This window comes from Salmo salar, chromosome 14 (assembly GCF_965601325.2).
Source record: "Salmo salar chromosome 14, fSalSal1, whole genome shotgun sequence".
NCBI classification, from domain to species: Eukaryota; Metazoa; Chordata; class Actinopteri; order Salmoniformes; family Salmonidae; genus Salmo; species Salmo salar.
Window position 1 is genome coordinate 22,876,536 of NC_138304.1, and position 20,965 is coordinate 22,897,500.

The window sequence follows — 20,965 nt, forward strand, 5'->3', positions numbered from 1 at the left end:
TAATGATCCCACCCAGGTTACATCCCAAATGGCACCCTATTCCCTATATCATGCACTACTTTTGAGCAGAGTTCCGATGGGCGCTGTTCTAAAGTAGTGCACTGTAAAGGGAATAGGGTTCCGTTTGGAACAAAGACCCTCTTGTCACATGTTCTTAGCCAGCCCAATGTTTTCCCTCATTTTAAGTACAAGTATTTTCTGCTAAAGTTTAGATCTCGGCACTCTGAATCTGACTTGGTGTGTTAGCGTGTGCTGCCATAATTGACTATAATTTTGTGCCACTTAACTTCTTATGCTCTTTTCTTTGTAATGGCTGTATAGTAGAAATGAGAGGTTGGCTGTTGTTGTAAATGGTTTGTTTGCTTCCGTGATGGCTCGCCATTTTGTCATTTTCTATCCTCATTGTAATGACTCTGTAATAACACTTGACTTTGCCTCTTGGCCAATTGGAACCCAGGCCCTGGATCAAGACCATGGTTGCACCCTATTCCCTATTTAGTGCACTACTGTCCAGGGCCTACAGGTCTCACATAGGACTCAACAGAAGTGCACTATATAGGGAATAAAGTACCATTTGAGACTAAATGGATAACAACCTTGAAAATACCAAAGGTCACTGATTTTTGTCCCATATTGTGTACTCGGTCTGAAGTTTTTATCAGTAATAACCGTCTTCCTTTACTCCCTCTCCAACCTAATGTTATGTAGGTGTGTATATTGCAGGGGTTGGGTAAAAGCAAAAAAAAAACACATTTCCGTCTTGTCTGGATCAACAAAGTATTTATTTTTCTTCTAATAACCCTCTGCCTCTACTCCTGTTGTCTTTCTCCCCAGGCCCTGGATGGGTTCTTCTTTGTGGTGAACATGGAGGGGAACATTGTGTTTGTGTCCGAGAACGTGACCCAGTACCTGCTGTATAACCAGGAGGAGCTGATGAACACCAGCATCTACAGCGTCCTGCACGTAGGAGACCACGCGGAGTTCATCAAGAACCTGCTGCCCAAGTCCCTGGGTGAGTTACGCTACAGCTCCCCTTCTCTCACTCCTCTATCGCTCCATCCCTGTTTAATGTGCTTTCACAACCATCCAGCGAGAGGAAGGTTGTCAATGGAAGGGAACATTGGTAGCAGTAGTTTTTAAAAACTTTTAAAGGGATTGCTCACCCAAGTATTCAAGTTTGGGTGAATTATCCCTTTTAAGGAGATTTTCACGCGGCCGTTACTGATTTTCAGTCAGCAGTGAATGAGTCAATCTGAACTGGGCCGGACTCAACAAGGACTGGATAAAAAAAGGGCTTTGAGTGACAATGATGACAGTAAGTTGATCGTTTTGACCTTTGACCCCCTGTGTGTGCCCCCCCCCAGTGAACAGCAGGGCACCGCGGGCCAGTGAGAACCCCAACAGGAATAGCCACACGTTTAACTGCCGCATGTTGGTCAACCCCCACGGGCCCGAGGAGGGGGGCGTGCAGGAACCCAAGGACCAGGAGGTGCAGCAGAAATACGAGACCATGCAGTGTTTTGCCGTGTCCGAGCCAAAGTCCATCAAAGAGGAGGGAGAAGGTACATGAATGTTTGTTAAACCCCTGTCTTCCAATAAGGGGTTAATGCTGAACTCTTGGAATGAGGTCTTCTCTCTTAGTTAATTTCAAAAAATCTTCCAACATGGAACATTAAAGTTTCTGTCAGATGTTCCCTGTGCACGTCAATAGAACTTCACTCTTAAACTCTTTATTTTAGGAATGTAAGGTTTTCTAATATTGGAGGTATTTCCAAAGAGCATCTGGGCTTAGACTTGGACAGAAATCACAAACCTGGGTCACATTCATTAGTGCAAAAAACAAGCGTTCCTTATTGGCTATTTGTGTAGTCCCTTCCCTATTTGGCCTGTTTGTTTACGTTCATTCCTAGTAAATATGACCTTGTGTGGTCGGGTGTCTTCTCCTCTCCTCGGTTCATCTCCAACTCTCCAGTGTCCTGTCCTCCTTTAAGATTCCTGTCATCCGTCAGACACATCCTCAGAGAGGACCCTGGGACGTCTAATTAGTGGCTGCCACTTTCTCCATTCCCCCAGAGCTCCCAGGGAAATATATTTCTAATTTTAGTTCCGCCATCCTTTTGCTGCCACTTCCCAGATATTCAGTCACATTTTTCTCTTGACATTGAAACCACACCAGAGCTGCAAATTCAATGGAGACGCGTCGCTAATGAAAACCTGTTGATGGAGACTGAGGACGGTAGCTAGGAAATTTGAGGCAGGGTGTGAACTGAACTTCCACATGTTGTTTCACCCACCACATCCAACCAAGACGAGGCCATGTCGAACTTGAGCTCCAATGTAAAGCGTTTAATATTTCTTTTTTTTTTTCTCCTCCTTGTCTAGATTTCCAGTCTTGTCTGATCTGTGTGGCACGAAGGGTTCCGGTCAAAGAGAGGCCCATGCTCCCGACATATGAGAGCTTTACCACCAGGCAGGATCTCCAAGGTATGGTACAGCTACAGTACAGGACGACTACACTATTCATATGCATTACTCTCATCGCCCCTGACGTGGGTTGGTTCTCCAAAAGAGCTTCATCATTCACGTTCAATGTTCTATGTTTGAAATGTACATTGTTTTGGGGTTTAGGCCGGGTAACTGGAAAGCACTTTGTGACAACTTCTGATGTATAAAGTGCTTTATAAAGCTGTTTGATCGACTGAAGCTAGGCAAACTAACTGTTAGCATTGTAATCGTAGGTAAGATCACATCGCTGGACACCAGTCTGTTGAGAGCCTCCATGAAGCCAGGCTGGGAGGACCTGGTCAGAAGGTGCATCCAGAGATTCCACCTGCAGAACGACGGGGAGATGTCCTTTGCGAAAAAGCATCAGCAAGAAGGTACAATGCATAGAAATCCTAGAATATACAAGAGTATTATTTGTTCTATAAATGATATTCTGAGTTGCAATGTTTCACTGGATCTGGAGGAGTCCTCCAAAATTGAAAGCATGTGTCAGTAAATCTCTTTCATGTTTCATCTTCTCTCTTTCTCTCTCCAGTCCTGAGACAGGGCCATGCGTTCAGCCCTCTGTATCGCTTCTCCCTCTCCGACGGTACCATCGTGTCAGCCCAGACCAAGAGCAAGCTAGTGCGCTCCCCTGCCACCAATGAACCACAGCTCTACATGTCCCTCCACATCCTCCAGAGGTACATCCCCACCGACCCCCCTCCTCTCCCATTCAGAGACACTGTTTGGACCACAGCAGTCGTAGACATGGATCCTGGCCCGTTCTACTGACTAATTCTATAGGTGCAGCCACACCATGGAGGCTCAGTGCATCCCTTGCCATAGATAATATGATGTGCCCCACCTCTTAAACAGTCAGGGGCTGCGCCCCAAATGGCTCCCTATTCCCTGTATAGGGGCTACTTTTGACGAGAGCCCTATGGAGGCAAACTCCAGTGTTTCACCCGTTTTAACTAGCGGTCCCCGGGGCAGAGCTCGACAAGAACAGGAAACAACAGGACTGTTGTTGAGAATGAGTGGATCAACTGCAAACGTAGCTTTTTCTTGGTGTATTCTCTAACTCATAATGTAGCTTCAGTGACGTGCACAGTGAGTCCTTTGTGTTTTTAACTGTGCCTGGAGCTGCTAAAGCTTTTTCGGTGCGTGCCGCATTAGAGCTGTCGTTTATAGACCAGACTGGTGTTTGAGTTTGCTCTGTTGAGTACACAGTGTCTCACAGGACTGAACTTTAGTGATCTCCAACATGATGTTTTATCATCAGTATCCATCATAGAAGAAGTACTGTCTGAATGGGAGAAGTTGACAACGGTTGTCATTCCATTTATGAATGCCATTTTGTTTTTTATGCTACTCTAGTTCAGCCGGAATGACGTAAATCAGCTTCCTTTAGTATGTCTGCGTCCCAAATGGCACCCTATTCCCTTTACAGTGCACTACTTTTGAACAGGGCTCTGGTCAAAAGTAGTGCACAATAAAGGGAATACGGTGCCATTTGAGACGGCCTATAATTTGTATATGCCTTAAAGCTGTGTCTGTGTGTTTGGCCCTTTTCCAGGGAGCAGACGATCTGTGGGATGAACCCGGACATGTCTGGACAGGGGATGGGGAAGCAGCCAATGAACACCATGTCCTCGCTGACCCCTCCCAGTGTGGTTGGGCAGTCCTCTGGGCTAGGGGTCCAGGGCCAAGACACAATGGTCAGCAGCAATACCAACATGGCCGCCATGGGGGGCCTGCAGGGTGGGCGTTACGGATGCCATGGGACTATGAACCGCACCCCCACTCCTCAGGGTGTCAGCAGCTATGCCCTCAAGATGGGGATGAACAGCCCGTCGCAGGGAAGCCCCAGTGTGACCTCTCAGGGGGGTCAGGGTGGTGGTGGTACCATGTTGTCTCCACGCCACCGCCAGAGCCCCAGTGTGGCAGGTAGCCCCCGGGTTCCCCCAGGACCCTTCTCCCCAACGGGCAGCCTTCACTCTCCGCCAGGGGGGTGTAACAGCACAGGAGGGGGGAACAGCCACGGTGGCTACACTGGTAACAGCTCCCTCAACGCTCTTCAGGCCCTCAGCGAATGCCACAGGGTCTCCCAGGCACAGTCCTCAGGGTCACCTGACAGAAAGCCAAGCAACCTGCTGCAGATGCACAGTCCCCCTGGTAGTGGTGGAGCCAGCAGTAGGAACAACTCCAGGCAGCTGGCCAACCGCAGCAGCACGTCTGAGAGAGAGATGGAGATATTTGGAGCGTACGGAGAGCAGTCCCAGCCAGACGGGGAGGACCGGGAGCAAAGGGAGTCGAAAGACGGCACCCCCGAGCCCTTCGGGGGAGGAGCGCCAGGAGGAGAGCTGACTGACGCCCAGAACAGGCTCCTCAACAGCAAGGGCCACACCAAGCTCCTGCAGCTGCTCACCAACAAGTCGGAGCACATGGAGCCCTGCTCGCCCCACGGGGGAGGGGACCCCAACTGTAAGGACCCTGGGACAGGGCCGGGGGGCCACAACAACCACTCCTCCTCGCTGAAGGAGAAACACAAGATCCTCCACAGACTCCTCCAGAACAGCACGTCCCCGGTGGAGCTGGCCAAGTTGACGGCCGAGGCCACGGGGAAGGACCTGGGTCAGGACCAAGGAGGACCAGACAGCATGGCCGCCAGCGTGGCTGAGATGGCCACCAAGCAGGAGCCCATCAGCCCCAAGAAGAAGGACAACGCACTGCTGCGCTACTTGCTGGACAAAGACGACAATACCATGCAGGAGAAAGGCATCAAGATGGAGCCAGGGACAGAGATGAAGCTGGCCAACGTGAAGATGGAGAAGCATGACCCGGGATACAACATGGCAGATCAGGTCAGTACAGCACCAATGTGTATGGTCTTGATACACTGGCTACGCCCTAGTCCCTCTATTGGCCCTGGTCAAAGGTAGTGCGCTATATAGGGAAAAGGGTGCCATTTAAGACACAACCACTGATAGTCTGTGAAGTAAGCCATACAATGCAGCCTCCTGGGGATTGTCCTGGATTTCTTGTACTTTATTACGTAGTACCTAGTGAGAGTCTAACTAGGGAATCTGTTGCCCTGCCAGGCATTTAATATGCTGTGAGGATTTGTTGTTGAGAGATCTCTTAGCCATTGCCAAAGCCAAGTTGATCTCCTTGTGAAATCAAGGACCGGTCCTGAGAACTAGCTGGCTAGTGAGTGAGGCACACAGGCTGGCCTGGCGTCTGTGTTGAATTGACTCTGGCAGACAGTGGGGACTCTGAAATACAACATATTGCCAGGGGTAGTGGAGGGAGGAGGGAGAATCCAGTAGTGTTTATTGCTAGCTGGCTGGTTGGCACGCATTGGTGGCCTGCTCCTCTGGCTCGTCCTGGTCTAAACATCACCCGGAAGGCGTAGGTGACTACAGACAGCTTAGCAGCCATTGTTTATACTGCCAGCTCTCTGTGCTTCCTGTAGAGTGTGTGTGTTTGTGTGTGTGAAGAGGATGATCAGGTTGTCGTCAGTGTGTTCAGGGGTTACGAGATAGCTGGAGCGGGAGCTAGCAGGCACCGTGGGAAGAGGAAGTAAGAGCTACAAGCCTTTAATTAGATGTAAGCCGTCAGGCCACACGCCTACAGGGACTAGACATTCAGTTCAGCGGAGAATATTGGGCTGGGCATAAGACCAATATGATTTTTTTAAGGGTCATTTTTACAAATGCAACCTGTCAACACAATAGCTTTTAGCATAGCGACAACCTGTTAGCTGGGGTCCCTATAGCAGTGTTTCCTATCCCTGGTCCTCCAGTACCCCCAACAGTACACATTTTCATTATAGCCCTGAACAAGCACACCTGATTCAACTTGTCAACTAATCATCAAGCCCTCGGTGAGTTGAATGAGGTGTGTTTGTCCGTGGCTACAACTAAAATGTGTACTGTTGGGGGTACTGGAGGACCAGGGTTGGGAAACACTGGCCTACGAGGAGGCATCACTGTCTGTGTTAGCCAACAGCCAACTCCCTCTGCAGAGCGGAGCGGCCTTACATCATACATGACCTCATTAGTGCAGTCTGCTATTTATATCCTCCCCTCTATTCACCGGCCTGCCTGTATGAAAGGGCCTGCGCAGGAAAGATTCCATTCCCATCTATAGGCCTCCCTCCCTTCACTGAAAAATAGAGCTCATTCTCAGTGATGCATACAGTAAGTAGGTTAGGCTAGCTATGCACAGGCTTTCTTGATTAGAAAAGGATCTGGGGAAAAATGTAAACATCTTTTAGTGTGGAGTGCTCAGACAGTGTTTTCCTGTTCTAGAAAATATATACCATTATGTTCCATAATATCTATATATATTATTTATGTACATAGTGATCAGACACGGTCTCCCTCATACCACTATCCTACTCTGCTACCGGAGGCTATTCTAATGTGTACATATAACTTGTATGTCTTTGTCTGTGTGCATGGATATGCATGCAGTCTAGTGAGCTGGAAGACATCTTGGATGATCTGCAGTGTAGCCAGCAGCAGCAGCTCTTCTCAGGCCAGCACCAGCAGCAGTCCAGACCCGTGTCTCTGCCCGCCAACGTAGACAAGCAGTCCATTATCAACGACATCCTGCAGATGACCGAGAACAACAGCAGTCCCACGGGCACCAACACCCAGCAGAAGGCCTTCCCAGGCATGGGCCCAGGACGTGAGTTAACCACACCCCTGCTCTTATCTGTCCCAGGTTACGTCCCGAATGGCACCTTATTCCCTATGGGCCCTGGTCAAGTAGTGCACTCACTGTATAGACAATAGGGTGCCGTTTGGGAAGTAACCCCAGAAGCCCTTAACCACAGATCTGAGATCAGCTTACCCTCCCTAAATATATCATAAAGAATGTATGACCCTGTGTCAGCAGTTAGTTAGGGGCGACTTCTACCTACGTTGTCCTACGTTTGATATGGGAAAAAATGGTTTATAGTTTAGTGAGATGATTGTGTAACTTTTTCTCTCTTGTGCTCCCAGACTTCAATGGTCCCAGGATGGGCCAGCCAGGAGGACTGCCCCCTGTCCGCAGTATGTCCCTGGATCAGTCCAACATGTCTGCCAATGGTTCTCCCCGGCCCTTCCCTCTTCCCAGGAACAGCAGCCCCTACTCTGTCATGCAGCAGCAAGTCATGATGGGAAACCACGGGATGCTGCAGAGCCAGGCTAACATGGGCAACGCAGGCGAGTTGTCTAAAAAGTCATTAAGCTATGTATTACCAGCTAAATGTTTTGTGTGTTCTTCTATACCACTTCATGTTATTATTGGATCAGTCTCAAATGGCTCCCTATTCCCTATATAGTGCACTACTTTTGATTAGGGTCCATTTACAGTGTTTAGAAGTGAACCTTGCTCAGCTTACAGTCTGTCCTCTCCTGTCTCCCTGTCCTAGGCATGCCCCGGGCTGGCATGCAGCAGGGTTGGGGTCCTCAGGGGCCAATGGGCCAGGCTCTGCAGCAGAGAATGGGGCCTGATGGTCGCATGGTGCCCAACGTCTCTGCTGGAGTCCCCATGAGGCCCAGCAACCAGCAGCCTGGACCCAGACAGATGGTCTCCATGCAGATGACGGGAAATGGTGAGTGCTGCTGCTGCCGCCCCTGTTTCTCCACACACACCTTGCCCCCGTTTCACCTAACACACACACACACACACACACACACACACACACACACCACACACACACACACACACCTTGCCTCTGTATCCATCTAGAGCCCTATGAAGGCTATAATTGAACTTATTCTGAATCTTTTCAAAATGTCTGAACAATCAGAGATGGAGATGGCTGGTCCTCCCTACCCAGGGCAGCAGGCACCGCCCAATCAGACTGCCCCGTGGCCTGACCGCATGATGTCTGTAGACCGTGGACTTTATGACAACCAGAACAGGTAACTAGCTACACACAGTGCAGACAAGGGTTGAATATTTCCCGTTATTTTACAAATGTTCCATCCCGAGAATATATCACTTTTCTCTCGGCTAACCCAGTATTTCCCGCCAAAACCGGAAGTGTCATTCAAAAGCATTATAAAGCATATAAATAGGCCTTGGTCTGGATTTGATCTAACATTCAAACCTGATGCTACCTGAGCCTGATGAGCCATACATTAAATAAACGTTTGAGCCCTACATTAAAGACATTTAATGAGCCCAAGCCCAAATGATTGTGCCATTACCCAATACATATGTAAGATATAGGTTACTGCACATTACGCACAACAGAAAAACAAAAATCCACAGACGTAGCTAGCTATATGCTCTCTTGGGTAAATAAATGAAACTAGCTCCAGTAGGCTAATCTTGTTGAATGTATTATACTGTTTTGTATTATGATAAAGCAGAAGAGAACATGTGATTCTGGTGCAGCACATGCTGCTTACAAAGTTATAGGCTAGCGAATTAGATTTTAGTATTGAAATATAATAGGGCCTATTTGTATAATTAGTTGTCTGACGCATATATATACCTTTCATAATATCTCCCGAAATGTTATTAGCCTACCTCCTCTTTCTCTCTCTATTGTTGCTTCATTCCTTCCTCGCGTTCAACAGTTAAATGAAATGTTTAGTTGTCTTCATCATTCTCCTGACGCAAAAGGCTTTCACTTCTCTTCACGAAGATTGAATGGTTATGGGTCTGAATTAATAACTGCTATAGTCTACCACCATCTGAATGGTTATGGGTCTGAATTAATAACTGCTGTAGTCTACCACCATCTGAATGGTTATGGGTCTGAATTAATAACTGCTGTAGTCTACCACCATCTGAATGGTTATGGGTCTGAATTAATAACTGCTATAGCCTACCACCATCTGAATGGTTATGGGTCTGAATTAATAACTGCTGTAGTCTACCACCATCTGAATGGTTATGGGTCTGAATTAATAACTGCTATAGTCTACCACCATCTGAATGGTTATGGGTCTGAATTAATAACTGCTATAGTCTACCACCATCTGAATGGTTATGGGTCTGAATTAATAACTGCTATAGTCTACCACCATCTGAATGGTTATGGGTCTGAATTAATAACTGTTATAGTCTACCACCATCTGAATGGTTATGGGTCTGAATTAATAACTGCTATAGTCTACCACCATCTGAATGGTTATGGGTCTGAATGGTTATGGGTCTGAATTAATAACTGTTATAGTCTACCACCATCTGAATGGTTATGGGTCTGAATTAATAACTGCTATAGCCTACCACCATCTGAATGGTTATGGGTCTGAATTAATAACTGCTATAGTCTACCACCATCTGAATGGTTATGGGTCTGAATTAATAACTGCTGTAGTCTACCACCATCTGAATGGTTATGGGTCTGAATTAATAACTGCTGTAGTCTACCACCATCTGAATAGTTATGGTCTGAATTAATAACTGCTATAGCCTACCACCATCTGAATAGTTATGGTCTGAATTAATAACTGCTATAGCCTACCACCATCTGAATGGTTATGCGTCTGAATTAATAACTGCTATAGCCTACCACCATCTGAATGGTTATGGGTCTGAATTAATAACTGTTATAGCCTACCACCATCTGAATGGTTATGGGTCTGAATTAATAACTGTTATAGTCTACCACCATCTGAATGGTTATGGGTCTGAATTAATAACTGCTATAGTCTACCACCATCTGAATGGTTATGGGTCTGAATTAATAACTGTTATAGTCTACCACCATCTGAATGGTTATGGGTCTGAATTAATAACTGCTATAGTCTACCACCATCTGAATGGTTATGGGTCTTAATTAATAACTGCTATAGTCTACCACCATCTGAATGGTTATGGGTCTGAATGGTTATGGGTCTGAATTAATTACTGCTATGGTCTACCACCATCTGAATGGTTATGGGTCTGAATTAATTACTGCTATGGTCTACCACCATCTGAATGGTTATGGGTCTGAATTAATTACTGCTATAGTCTACCACCATCTGAATGGTTATGGGTCTGAATTAATAACTGCTGTAGCCTACCACCATCTGAATGGTTATGGGTCTGAATTAATAACTGTTATAGTCTACCACCATCTGAATGGTTATGGGTCTGAATTAATAACTGCTATAGTCTACCACCATCTGAATGGTTATGGGTCTGAATTAATAGCTGCTATAGTCTAAAACCATCTGAATGGTTATGGGTCTGAATTAATAACTGCTATAGTCTACCACCATCTGAATGGTTATGGGTCTGAATTAATAACTGCTATAGTCTACCACCATCTGAATGGTTATGGGTCTGAATTAATAACTGCTATAGTCTACCACCATCTGAATGGTTATGGGTCTGAATTAATAACTGCTATAGTCTACCACCATCTGAATGGTTATGGGTCTGAATTAATAACTGCTATAGTCTACCACCATCTGAATGGTTATGGGTCTGAATTAATAACTGCTATAGTCTACCACCATCTGAATGGTTATGGGTCTGAATTAATAACTGCTGTAGTCTACCACCATCTGAATGGTTATGGGTCTGAATTAATAACTGCTGTAGTCTACCACCATCTGAATGGTTATGGGTCTGAATTAATAACTGCTGTAGTCTACCACCATCTGAATGGTTATGGGTCTGAATTAATAACTGCTGTAGCCTACCACCATCTGAATGGTTATGGGTCTGAATTAATAACTGCTATAGTCTACCACCATCTGAATGGTTATGGGTCTGAATTAATAACTGCTGTAGTCTACCACCATCTGAATGGTTATGGGTCTGAATTAATAACTGCTGTAGTCTACCACCATCTGAATAGTTATGGTCTGAATTAATAACTGCTATAGCCTACCACCATCTGAATAGTTATGGTCTGAATTAATAACTGCTATAGCCTACCACCATCTGAATGGTTATGCGTCTGAATTAATAACTGCTATAGCCTACCACCATCTGAATGGTTATGGGTCTGAATTAATAACTGCTATAGTCTACCACCATCTGAATGGTTATGGGTCTGAATTAATAACTGCTATAGTCTACCACCATCTGAATGGTTATGGGTCTGAATTAATAACTGTTATAGTCTACCACCATCTGAATGGTTATGGGTCTGAATTAATAACTGCTATAGTCTACCACCATCTGAATGGTTATGGGTCTGAATTAATAACTGCTATAGTCTACCACCATCTGAATGGTTATGGGTCTGAATTAATAACTGCTATAGTCTACCACCATCTGAATGGTTATGGGTCTGAATTAATAACTGCTATAGTCTACCACCATCTGAATGGTTATGGGTCTGAATTAATAACTGCTATAGTCTACCACCATCTGAATGGTTATGGGTCTGAATTAATAACTGCTATAGTCTACCACCATCTGAATGGTTATGGGTCTGAATTAATAACTGCTATAGTCTACCACCATCTGAATGGTTATGGGTCTGAATTAATAACTGCTGTAGTCTACCACCATCTGAATGGTTATGGGTCTGAATTAATAACTGCTGTAGTCTACCACCATCTGAATAGTTATGGTCTGAATTAATAACTGCTATAGCCTACCACCATCTGAATAGTTATGGTCTGAATTAATAACTGCTATAGCCTACCACCATCTGAATGGTTATGCGTCTGAATTAATAACTGCTATAGCCTACCACCATCTGAATGGTTATGGGTCTGAATTAATAACTGCTATAGTCTACCACCATCTGAATGGTTATGGGTCTGAATTAATAACTGCTATAGTCTACCACCATCTGAATGGTTATGGGTCTGAATTAATAACTGTTATAGTCTACCACCATCTGAATGGTTATGGGTCTGAATTAATAACTGCTATAGTCTACCACCATCTGAATGGTTATGGGTCTGAATTAATAACTGCTATAGTCTACCACCATCTGAATGGTTATGGGTCTGAATTAATAACTGCTATAGTCTACCACCATCTGAATGGTTATGGGTCTGAATTAATAACTGCTATAGTCTACCACCATCTGAATGGTTATGGGTCTGAATTAATAACTGCTATAGTCTACCACCATCTGAATGGTTATGGGTCTGAATTAATAACTGCTATAGTCTACCACCATCTGAATGGTTATGGGTCTGAATTAATAACTGCTATAGTCTACCACCATCTGAATGGTTATGGGTCTGAATTAATAACTGCTATAGTCTACCACCATCTGAATGGTTATGGGTCTGAATTAATAACTGCTGTAGTCTACCACCATCTGAATGGTTATGGGTCTGAATTAATAACTGCTGTAGTCTACCACCATCTGAATGGTTATGGGTCTGAATTAATAACTGCTGTAGTCTACCACCATCTGAATGGTTATGGGTCTGAATTAATAACTGCTGTAGCCTACCACCATCTGAATGGTTATGGGTCTGAATTAATAACTGCTATAGTCTACCACCATCTGAATGGTTATGGGTCTGAATTAATAACTGCTATAGTCTACCACCATCTGAATGGTTATGGGTCTGAATTAATAACTGCTATAGTCTACCACCATCTGAATGGTTATGGGTCTGAATTAATAACTGCTATAGTCTACCACCATCTGAATGGTTATGGGTCTGAATTAATAACTGCTATAGTCTACCACCATCTGAATGGTTATGGGTCTGAATTAATAACTGCTGTAGTCTACCACCATCTGAATGGTTATGGGTCTGAATTAATAACTGCTGTAGTCTACCACCATCTGAATGGTTATGGGTCTGAATTAATAACTGCTGTAGTCTACCACCATCTGAATGGTTATGGGTCTGAATTAATAACTGCTGTAGCCTACCACCATCTGAATGGTTATGGGTCTGAATTAATAACTGCTGTAGCCTACCACCATCTGAATGGTTATGGGTCTGAAATAATAACTGCTATAGTCTACCACCATCTGAATGGTTATGGGTGTGAATTAATAACTGCTGTAGTCTACCACCATCTGAATGGTTATGGGTCTGAATGGTTATGGGTCTGAATTAATAACTGTTATAGTCTACCACCATCTGAATGGTTATGGGTCTGAATTAATAACTGCTGTAGTCTACCACCATCTGAATGGTTATGGGTCTGAATTAATAACTGCTATAGTCTACCACCATCTGAATGGTTATGGGTCTGAATTAATAACTGCTATATCCTACCGCTCACGCTTCTATCAAACTAGTTTCAAACAACAGTTCTATTGGCTGCTGTATTTAACATTCAACAAACAAGGGCTTGCGTCCCTCTTCGAATAGTCTATTGGTAAAAATGTCCGGCAAGATATTCTAGTCTAGCTTTTCCTGCATGGGACTCCAGCTAAGGAGCGATTTTTTTTTTTTTTTTTTTTTTTTTTTTTTTAAGGAAAGAGGCCCGCAGAGCACAGGTGCATCCGTATTTGCGCCAGAGACGGAGAATCTTTTTATCTTTAACCCATCATTCATTAGCTAAATATGAGGCTAATACTACATTACCTGAAAGATATAGGCTAGAACATCCATGTATAGGCCTATCGATCAGGATGATCTATTTTGGATGCAATTCGACTGGCATTGACAGAGAGAGAGAGAGACAGAGACGGTGTGCTCACGCGTGCACGGATTTAAAGCAACGCTATTCAAGTGATAGGCTGTTTTAAAACTCTGCAGCTGCAATAAAATATATATAAACTGTCTTTACAAGAAAAAAATAAGGTAACCCCGAAAGCCAGGTGGAGATGTGTAAAGACGCCCATTCGGTCTTTATATTACTGTATCATAGGCTATGCTGCAGCAAATGTAGGCCTACCTGTCACAAGACAAAAAGTTACCATGATGAGATGATGGGGCTACATGCATTGTGAACTGCAGTCCATACTGAGATGGGCTGTCTGTCCCCGTTGACGATTCATCACGCAAGAAGGCCATGGAGAAGCTAGATTTAGACATCACATATAATTTAACAGTTACATTCCATTTTACGTCATACGGTTCATATAAATCATTTATTATAATTTACCGGTTTCTCGCAGTTATTTATCCTGGGAAAAGGGCGGTAAATCTCTGCAACCGGGTTCCCGCCGTTCAGTCCTAGTGCAGACCTCTTCTCTCAGTGACAGTACAACACACCTCACACTTCTGTCTGACACTCTTTTGAAAATTGTGCACTGTATAGGTAATAAGGTGCCATTTCGGATGTTATGAACTGTCACATTCTGAACCTACTCTGGTTTTTCACTCACCAGATAATGAGAACATCCCAGACAAGTCAGAACATGTTACTGTATGCTTGTGTACTGACTGCACAGTCAGTGGCTGTTGAGTTTGAAAGTTGTATGGTATGCACCTGATGGTGTCTGTCTGATGAGAAGCAGATGATTCTCACCGTAGTGACCTCCTCTGGCCACACGGCCCTCATCTGTCTGACCTTGATCTCTAACCTCCGACCTTGTTGTGGCATGTCGTGTTCTTGCACTTAACACCCACACTTCGTAAAAAGGGTCTACTTGCGATAACTGAAATGTCCTTGTTTTTTCCTACTGAACTTAGTCTGGATCAGAGCATCTGCTGAATGAACTAAATGTAATGAAATGTGTTCCCTCACAGACAGGTGTATGGTAACCCCCAGGAGGAGGCGCTGTGTCCCCCCTCGCGGCCTGGTGAGGGGCCCTTGGATGGGGACGCCCTGCTCAGCCAGCTCTACTCAGTGCTGAAAGACTTTGACGGCCTGGAGGAGATTGACCGCGCCCTGGGAATCCCCACTCTGGTCAGTCAGGTAATCTCTATTAGCCACTGTAATCTGCCCAGGCCACAAAGATGTACTAGAGAGCTCATCTCCTATCTTTTCAATTGCCACTTCATAATGGTGAAATCCCTTATTAATGGGGCAATCTGCAGTTGCCACATATACATTTTTTAAATGAATGATATGTACCCATTGATTCTTGAATAATGTAATTTATAAATGCCTAATGATTTTAGTTCTACTTTCATTCCTCATTAAAACCTGAAATATAAGCTTGTTTTAAACCAATGTTTGTAAACAAGGTTAATGTAAACAAACACTGTATACCCTTAAAACATGGTTGAAACAATGATTTTGATATCATGGATGGTCATTCCTCACAGTCCCTCAGCTTTTTACAGAAACGGTGGCGGTGAGATGCTTTGTTATTGTTTTAATTGCGCATTTCCCCTTTAATGCCGCTGGCCCATAGCCTGTTTTGGGATGGACAAGTGTGCCCTCTATCCAACTCTATGACCCTGGCCAACAAGCCTATAGCAGGCAGGCAGCTGGGCTCAGCTACATTTTCCCTTTAAAGGGCTTACTGTAGTTCAGTACTGTAGTTCAGTATTGTACTGTAATTCAGTGACTTCTGTACAGTAGTTACTAATAATAATTTGGTGGGTGCTTATATTTGTCCTATTTCACACATGCACATGTGTGAATTTGAAATGTGTTTTTTGCATATCCCAACTCTCCCGGCGACACCTTCAGAGAGTGGGGTCACAGCCAGGGTCTGCCATTATCAATGGGGACTTTGGAGCAATTAGGGTTAGGTGCCTTGCTCAAGGGCGCATCGACAAATAGTTACTTGTTTCCCCTAAGGTCTATAGGGAATGTGTATGTTGCTGTGGGTTCCGTTGTCATTTTATAAATGGATTGCGATATTATGCAAGTTGGTGTAAACTACAAAATCTTAAATGAATTTAGCTGGCTAGTTTTGTTAGCAAGCCATTACTTATTAACGGAAAGAAGACAAGCCAAAACAAACAACACTGACCTATTGTATCATTTACAAATGCCCTGCTATGTGACTCAATTTCTTACCTTGTTTGATCAATCTTTGTAGGGCCAGCAAGTGGAGCAGGAGCAGTATCCTAGTCAGGAGTCGCCCATGATGAAGCCACCCATGTACAGCCAGCACTACCCCCAGGCTGGCAGCATGGCACAGGGCAACTACATGGGCCATCAAGACCCTGCCTTCCACGGTATGCCCGGTCTGATGGGCCAGCGGATGGGCTACCCCATGCTGCGACTCCCTGCCCGACCAGGAGGCCCGGTGCCCGCCCAGCCCAACAACCTGAGGCTGCAGCTGCAGCACCGACTACAGGCACAGCTGGTAGGGCGACACACCACCCCCTGGAGCCCTCACTGTAATTTATATTGGCCCTGTTCTAATTCATGTCTTCAATCGCAAAGAAACATTTTAAAAGCTTGAAATGATGTTCTAAATAATATATACTGTGGCCCAATATACTATCTTTCCCCTTTCAAAATCAGACACACCACACCTAGAGCCCTCATTGTAAATCATAAGGCATATACGAACATCCTGATCTGAAAAGGACCATTTATAGGCTAAAGCTTGAAATAGTGTTGAGTTTGGGATAAATACGATAATTGCACAACCCTGCCCCTCCCTTGTCAAAATCATAAAGGAACTTGACATTTAAGAACATTGCAAACAGAACTGGACATCTGAAAATAAGAGCTTATAGTCTCCTCTCTGAGGCAGCTACTGCCACCTGTTGGAGAGTTTGAGAAATGTATTAAAGAAATCACAACGATGACTCAATGTAATGGGCCTTACAGAATGTGAAGGTCTATGTAATGAACATATTTAAGTTGTTAAAATGTTTCAAGTCATTTTCTTATTTCCTCAGCAGAATCGTCAGCCAATGATGAATCAGATGGGCGTGTCCAACATGAACTTACCTCTCAGACCCAGTGTACCCAACCAGGTTAGTCAAATACTGTAGCAGATCATTATTGTAACACAACAGCTCCATGTGTGTGTGTGACTCAAAGCTTGCATCTGAAATGAGAGCCTATTCCCTATATAGTGTACTACTTTTGACGGTACCCTATTCCCTATATCGGGGTCGGCAACAGGCAGTTTTGGCCCTCTACGAATTCAGCTACAAATTTGTTTTAATTTAGGAAATCTGTTCCCAAGTATTCCCACGAATAAAACAAGATGTGATCGTGTCTCAATGTAATCAAGGTATGAAATTGTTATTTTCCAAAACAATCTATTTTTGGGCTTAGTTGTGGTCAATTTACACTGTACAAATTATTATAATTATGTTACGGCCCCCTGACCATCCGCTGTGACAAAAATTGGCCCTATATATAGTCTACTTCTTTTGGCCAGGGCCCATAGTGCACTATATAGGGGAAAGGGTGCCATTTGGGACGCACACTAAATGTCTAAAATCAAAATGTGTATTTGACCGTCTGTCCTTCCAGGGAACCCTTAATGCTCAGATGTTGGCCCAGAGACAGAGGGAGTACCTGAGTAACCACCTGCGGCAGCGCCAGCAGCATGTCCACCAGAGAGCCATGCTGATGCGGGCCCAGGGCCTCAACATCCCCCCCAATATGGCTGCAGTGGCTGGGGCAGTTGGGCCCTCGCAGTCTCCCGGCATGCCCCCCGGCTCCATGCCTGCCTCCATGGGCACCAACCCTCGGATCCCCCAGGCAAACCCCCAGCAGTTCCCCTACCCGGCCAGCTACGGTACTGGGCTCACATCCCCACCGCCCTCCACCAGCCCCTTCTCCCCGCTGTCCCCTGGTCTCCCGGGGGCTCAGCAGCTCCTCTCCCCTCTCCACTCCTCCCCGATCCCGCATGGCTCCTCCCAGATGAGTCTGGCTAATCAGCAAGGGATGATGGGAAACGTAGGCGGACAGTTTGGAGCCGCAGTGAGTCCACAAATGCAGCAGCACAGTGCCTTCCAGTTTCCCAGCTCAGGTATTCTCTAATACTGCCCGGTCACCTCGCTGTGTGTACTTCTGTCTCAGACACCATGGAGCATTGTGCTACTGGCTTCCTATCACAGCTTAGGTTGAATTTGAACTGATAATCATACACTGGTTTTATTTGGTGGCTGCGTGACTGTGTGGAGGTGTTTTGTTTCTCATACGTTCTCCATTTTGTCATGGTTTAGCTGAACATCAATAAAGTAGTATGCCTCATGTAATCTCCAAATTCAATCTACCTGAAGAAATCCAAGGACTCACAATCCATAGTATTAACTAATCATTCTCTTGTCATGCTAGTCAAAACAATCCATTTCATATGATACATGGATAAGAATTACTAATAGCATTATCACATTTTAGATTGCTTTGTGTTGGTGTTGTTCACGTAGGCTAATGGTTGTGGCTGACCTGTAGTATTTTGACCAAGTTCCATCCCCCTCCTCTTACCCATTCATGTGACTATTGATTTTCTGCTTGTGCAACGTTTTGGACCCAACTGCATATATTTTACTTTACTGGCTCTTCCTGTATTTCTGTTTCTTCCTGCATGAACATACCTGCAGCAGGCAACTACAACCCACAGCTTATCTTTAGCCTGGTCCCAGGTATGTTTGTGCTCTCTTACCAACTTCATTGCTGTCATTGTCAAGTCAACCATGGCATGACAACGAGTGACAAAGACTTGGAATGATGGCACAAACAGACTGCACCTCAAGCTATCTTGTCTTGACAATGTAAATGAATGTGTTTGGGTGTTTCCTGCTGTACTCCACCCCTCAGTATTGATAACATATCTCCTTGTTGGTCCTGTCAGGTGTCAACCAGCAGCAGCAGGACGCAGGCTTCATCGGTGCCACCACCCCCCAGAGCCCTGTCATGTCCCCCCGTATGAGCCATGCCCAGAGCCCCATGATGCAACAGCAGACCCAGGCCAATTCCACCTACCAGCCATCCTCTGAGATGAATGGCTGGCCTCAGGGCAACATGTCAGCAAACGGGTGAGACTGACTGGCAGCTCTGACTAGATATCTGATTACTGATAAGGTTGCAAAATTCATAGAACTTCAGAAAGGGTTTCCAGAAATTCTGGTTGGGGGATTCCCTGAATCAGGAGGGAATATGCAGGAAATCTGTAATTCTTCATCCAGGATTTCTGGAAAACCTGGACCTTTTGCAAACCTACTACTAACCTATGCATTTAGCGTCTATTTAGTTGTCATGGTCCTTAAGTATATGATCATATGTTTTGACTTTGCATTAATTTATACTGTCTGTAGAATGTATCCAGTATGCTCTCATTATACAAATTCTTTCATCAACCTGTGGTAAAATCAGTGACTGAATATGTACTTTTTTGTTTCCATGTTCCGTTACAGCATGTTCACGCAACAGTCTCAGCAGTACGTGCCCCAACAGCCTAACAGTGGAATGTACAACGGCAGCAACGCCAACCCCAACATGAGCGGTGTCCCCATGGCCTCCAACGCCAACGGCAGCATGAGCAACATGAACCAAATGTCAGCAGGCCAGATGACCATGACCTCTGTGTCTACAGAAAGCCTTTCCTCCATGGGCCCTGAGCAGGTGAGGGGAGAGAAAGGGTGTGTGTGGGGCTGTGTAATGAGTGTGTGTGTGTGTGTGTGGGGCTGTGTAATGAGTGTGTGTGTGTGTGTGTGTGTGGGGCTGTGTAATGAGTGTGTGTGTGTGTGGGGCTGTGTAATGAGTGTGTGGGGCTGTGTAGTGTGTGTGTGGGGCTGTGTAGTGTGTGTGTGTGGGGCTGTGTTGTGTGGGGCTGTGTAGTGTGTGTGTGTGTGGGGCTGTGTAGTGTGTGTGTGTGTGGGGCTGTGTAGTGTGTGTGTGTGTGGGGCTGTGTAGTGTGTGTGTGTGGGGCTGTGTTGTGTGTGTGTGTGGGGCTGTGTTGTGTGTGTGTGTGTGGGGCTGTGTTGTGTGTGTGTGTGTGGGGCTGTGTTGTGTGTGTGTGTGGGGCTGTGTTGTGTGTGTGTGGGGCTGTGTTGTGTAGTGTGTGTGTGGGGCTGTGTTGTGTAGTGTGTGTGTGGGGCTGTGTTGTGTAGTGTGTGTGTGGGGCTGTGTTGTGTGGGGCTGTGTTGTGTGTGTGTGTGGGGCTGTGTAGTGTGTGTGTGTGTGGGGCTGTGTAGTGTGTGTGTGTGTGGGGCTGTGTTGTGTGTGTGTGTGGGGCTGTGTTGTGTGTGTGTGTGTGGGGCTGTGTGTGTGTGTGGGGCTGTGTTGTGTGTGTGTGGGGCTGTGTTGTGTGTGTGTGTGTGTGTGGGGCTGTGTTGTGTGTGTGGGGCTGTGTTGTGTGTGTGTGTGTGGGGCTGTGTTGTGTGTGTGTGTGTGTGGGGCTGTGTTGTGTGTGTGTGTGTGGGGCTGTGTAGTGTGTGTGTGTGGGGCTGTGTAGTGTGTGTGTGTGGGGCTGTGTAGTGTGTGTGTGTGGGGCTGTGTAGTGTGTGTGTGTGGGGCTGTGTAGTGTGTGTGTGTGGGGCTGTGTAGTGTGTGTGTGTGGGGCTGTGTAGTGTGTGTGTGTGGGGCTGTGTAGTGTGTGTGTGTGGGGCTGTGTAGTGTGTGTGTGGGGCTGTGTAGTGTGTGTGTGGGGCTGTGTAATGTGTGTGTGGGGCTGTGTGGGGCTGTGTAATATATGTGTGTGTGGGGCTGTGTAGTGTGGGGCTGTGTAATGCGTGTGTGGGGCTGTGTAATGCGTGTGTGGGGCTGTGTAATGCGTGTGTGG

The 20,965-nt window shown here is 45.6% G+C and overlaps 1 protein-coding gene across 7 annotated transcripts in view; it reads left to right on the forward strand.

Moving 5' to 3' along the window:
• Positions 1-20,965, forward strand: part of LOC106568819 (nuclear receptor coactivator 2) — a 73,837-nt gene that overhangs the window by 39,260 nt on the left and 13,612 nt on the right. For 3 of the 7 annotated variants that reach the window (XM_014139504.3, XM_045694070.2, XM_045694069.2), the window contains 16 exons: positions 835-1,012; positions 1,365-1,562; positions 2,383-2,484; positions 2,739-2,879; positions 3,041-3,188; positions 4,064-5,351; positions 6,966-7,182; positions 7,500-7,703; positions 7,913-8,095; positions 8,294-8,408; positions 15,063-15,231; positions 16,310-16,579; positions 17,124-17,201; positions 17,710-18,211; positions 19,037-19,220; positions 19,599-19,806. In XM_014139504.3, the coding sequence (XP_013994979.3) occupies positions 835-1,012; positions 1,365-1,562; positions 2,383-2,484; positions 2,739-2,879; positions 3,041-3,188; positions 4,064-5,351; positions 6,966-7,182; positions 7,500-7,703; positions 7,913-8,095; positions 8,294-8,408; positions 15,063-15,231; positions 16,310-16,579; positions 17,124-17,201; positions 17,710-18,211; positions 19,037-19,220; positions 19,599-19,806 (4,185 nt within the window). The remainder of the gene's footprint in view (positions 1-834; positions 1,013-1,364; positions 1,563-2,382; positions 2,485-2,738; positions 2,880-3,040; positions 3,189-4,063; positions 5,352-6,965; positions 7,183-7,499; positions 7,704-7,912; positions 8,096-8,293; positions 8,409-15,062; positions 15,232-16,309; positions 16,580-17,123; positions 17,202-17,709; positions 18,212-19,036; positions 19,221-19,598; positions 19,807-20,965) is intronic. The other 4 variants (XM_045694074.2, XM_045694071.2, XM_045694075.2 and 1 more) reach the window with 4 other exon arrangements.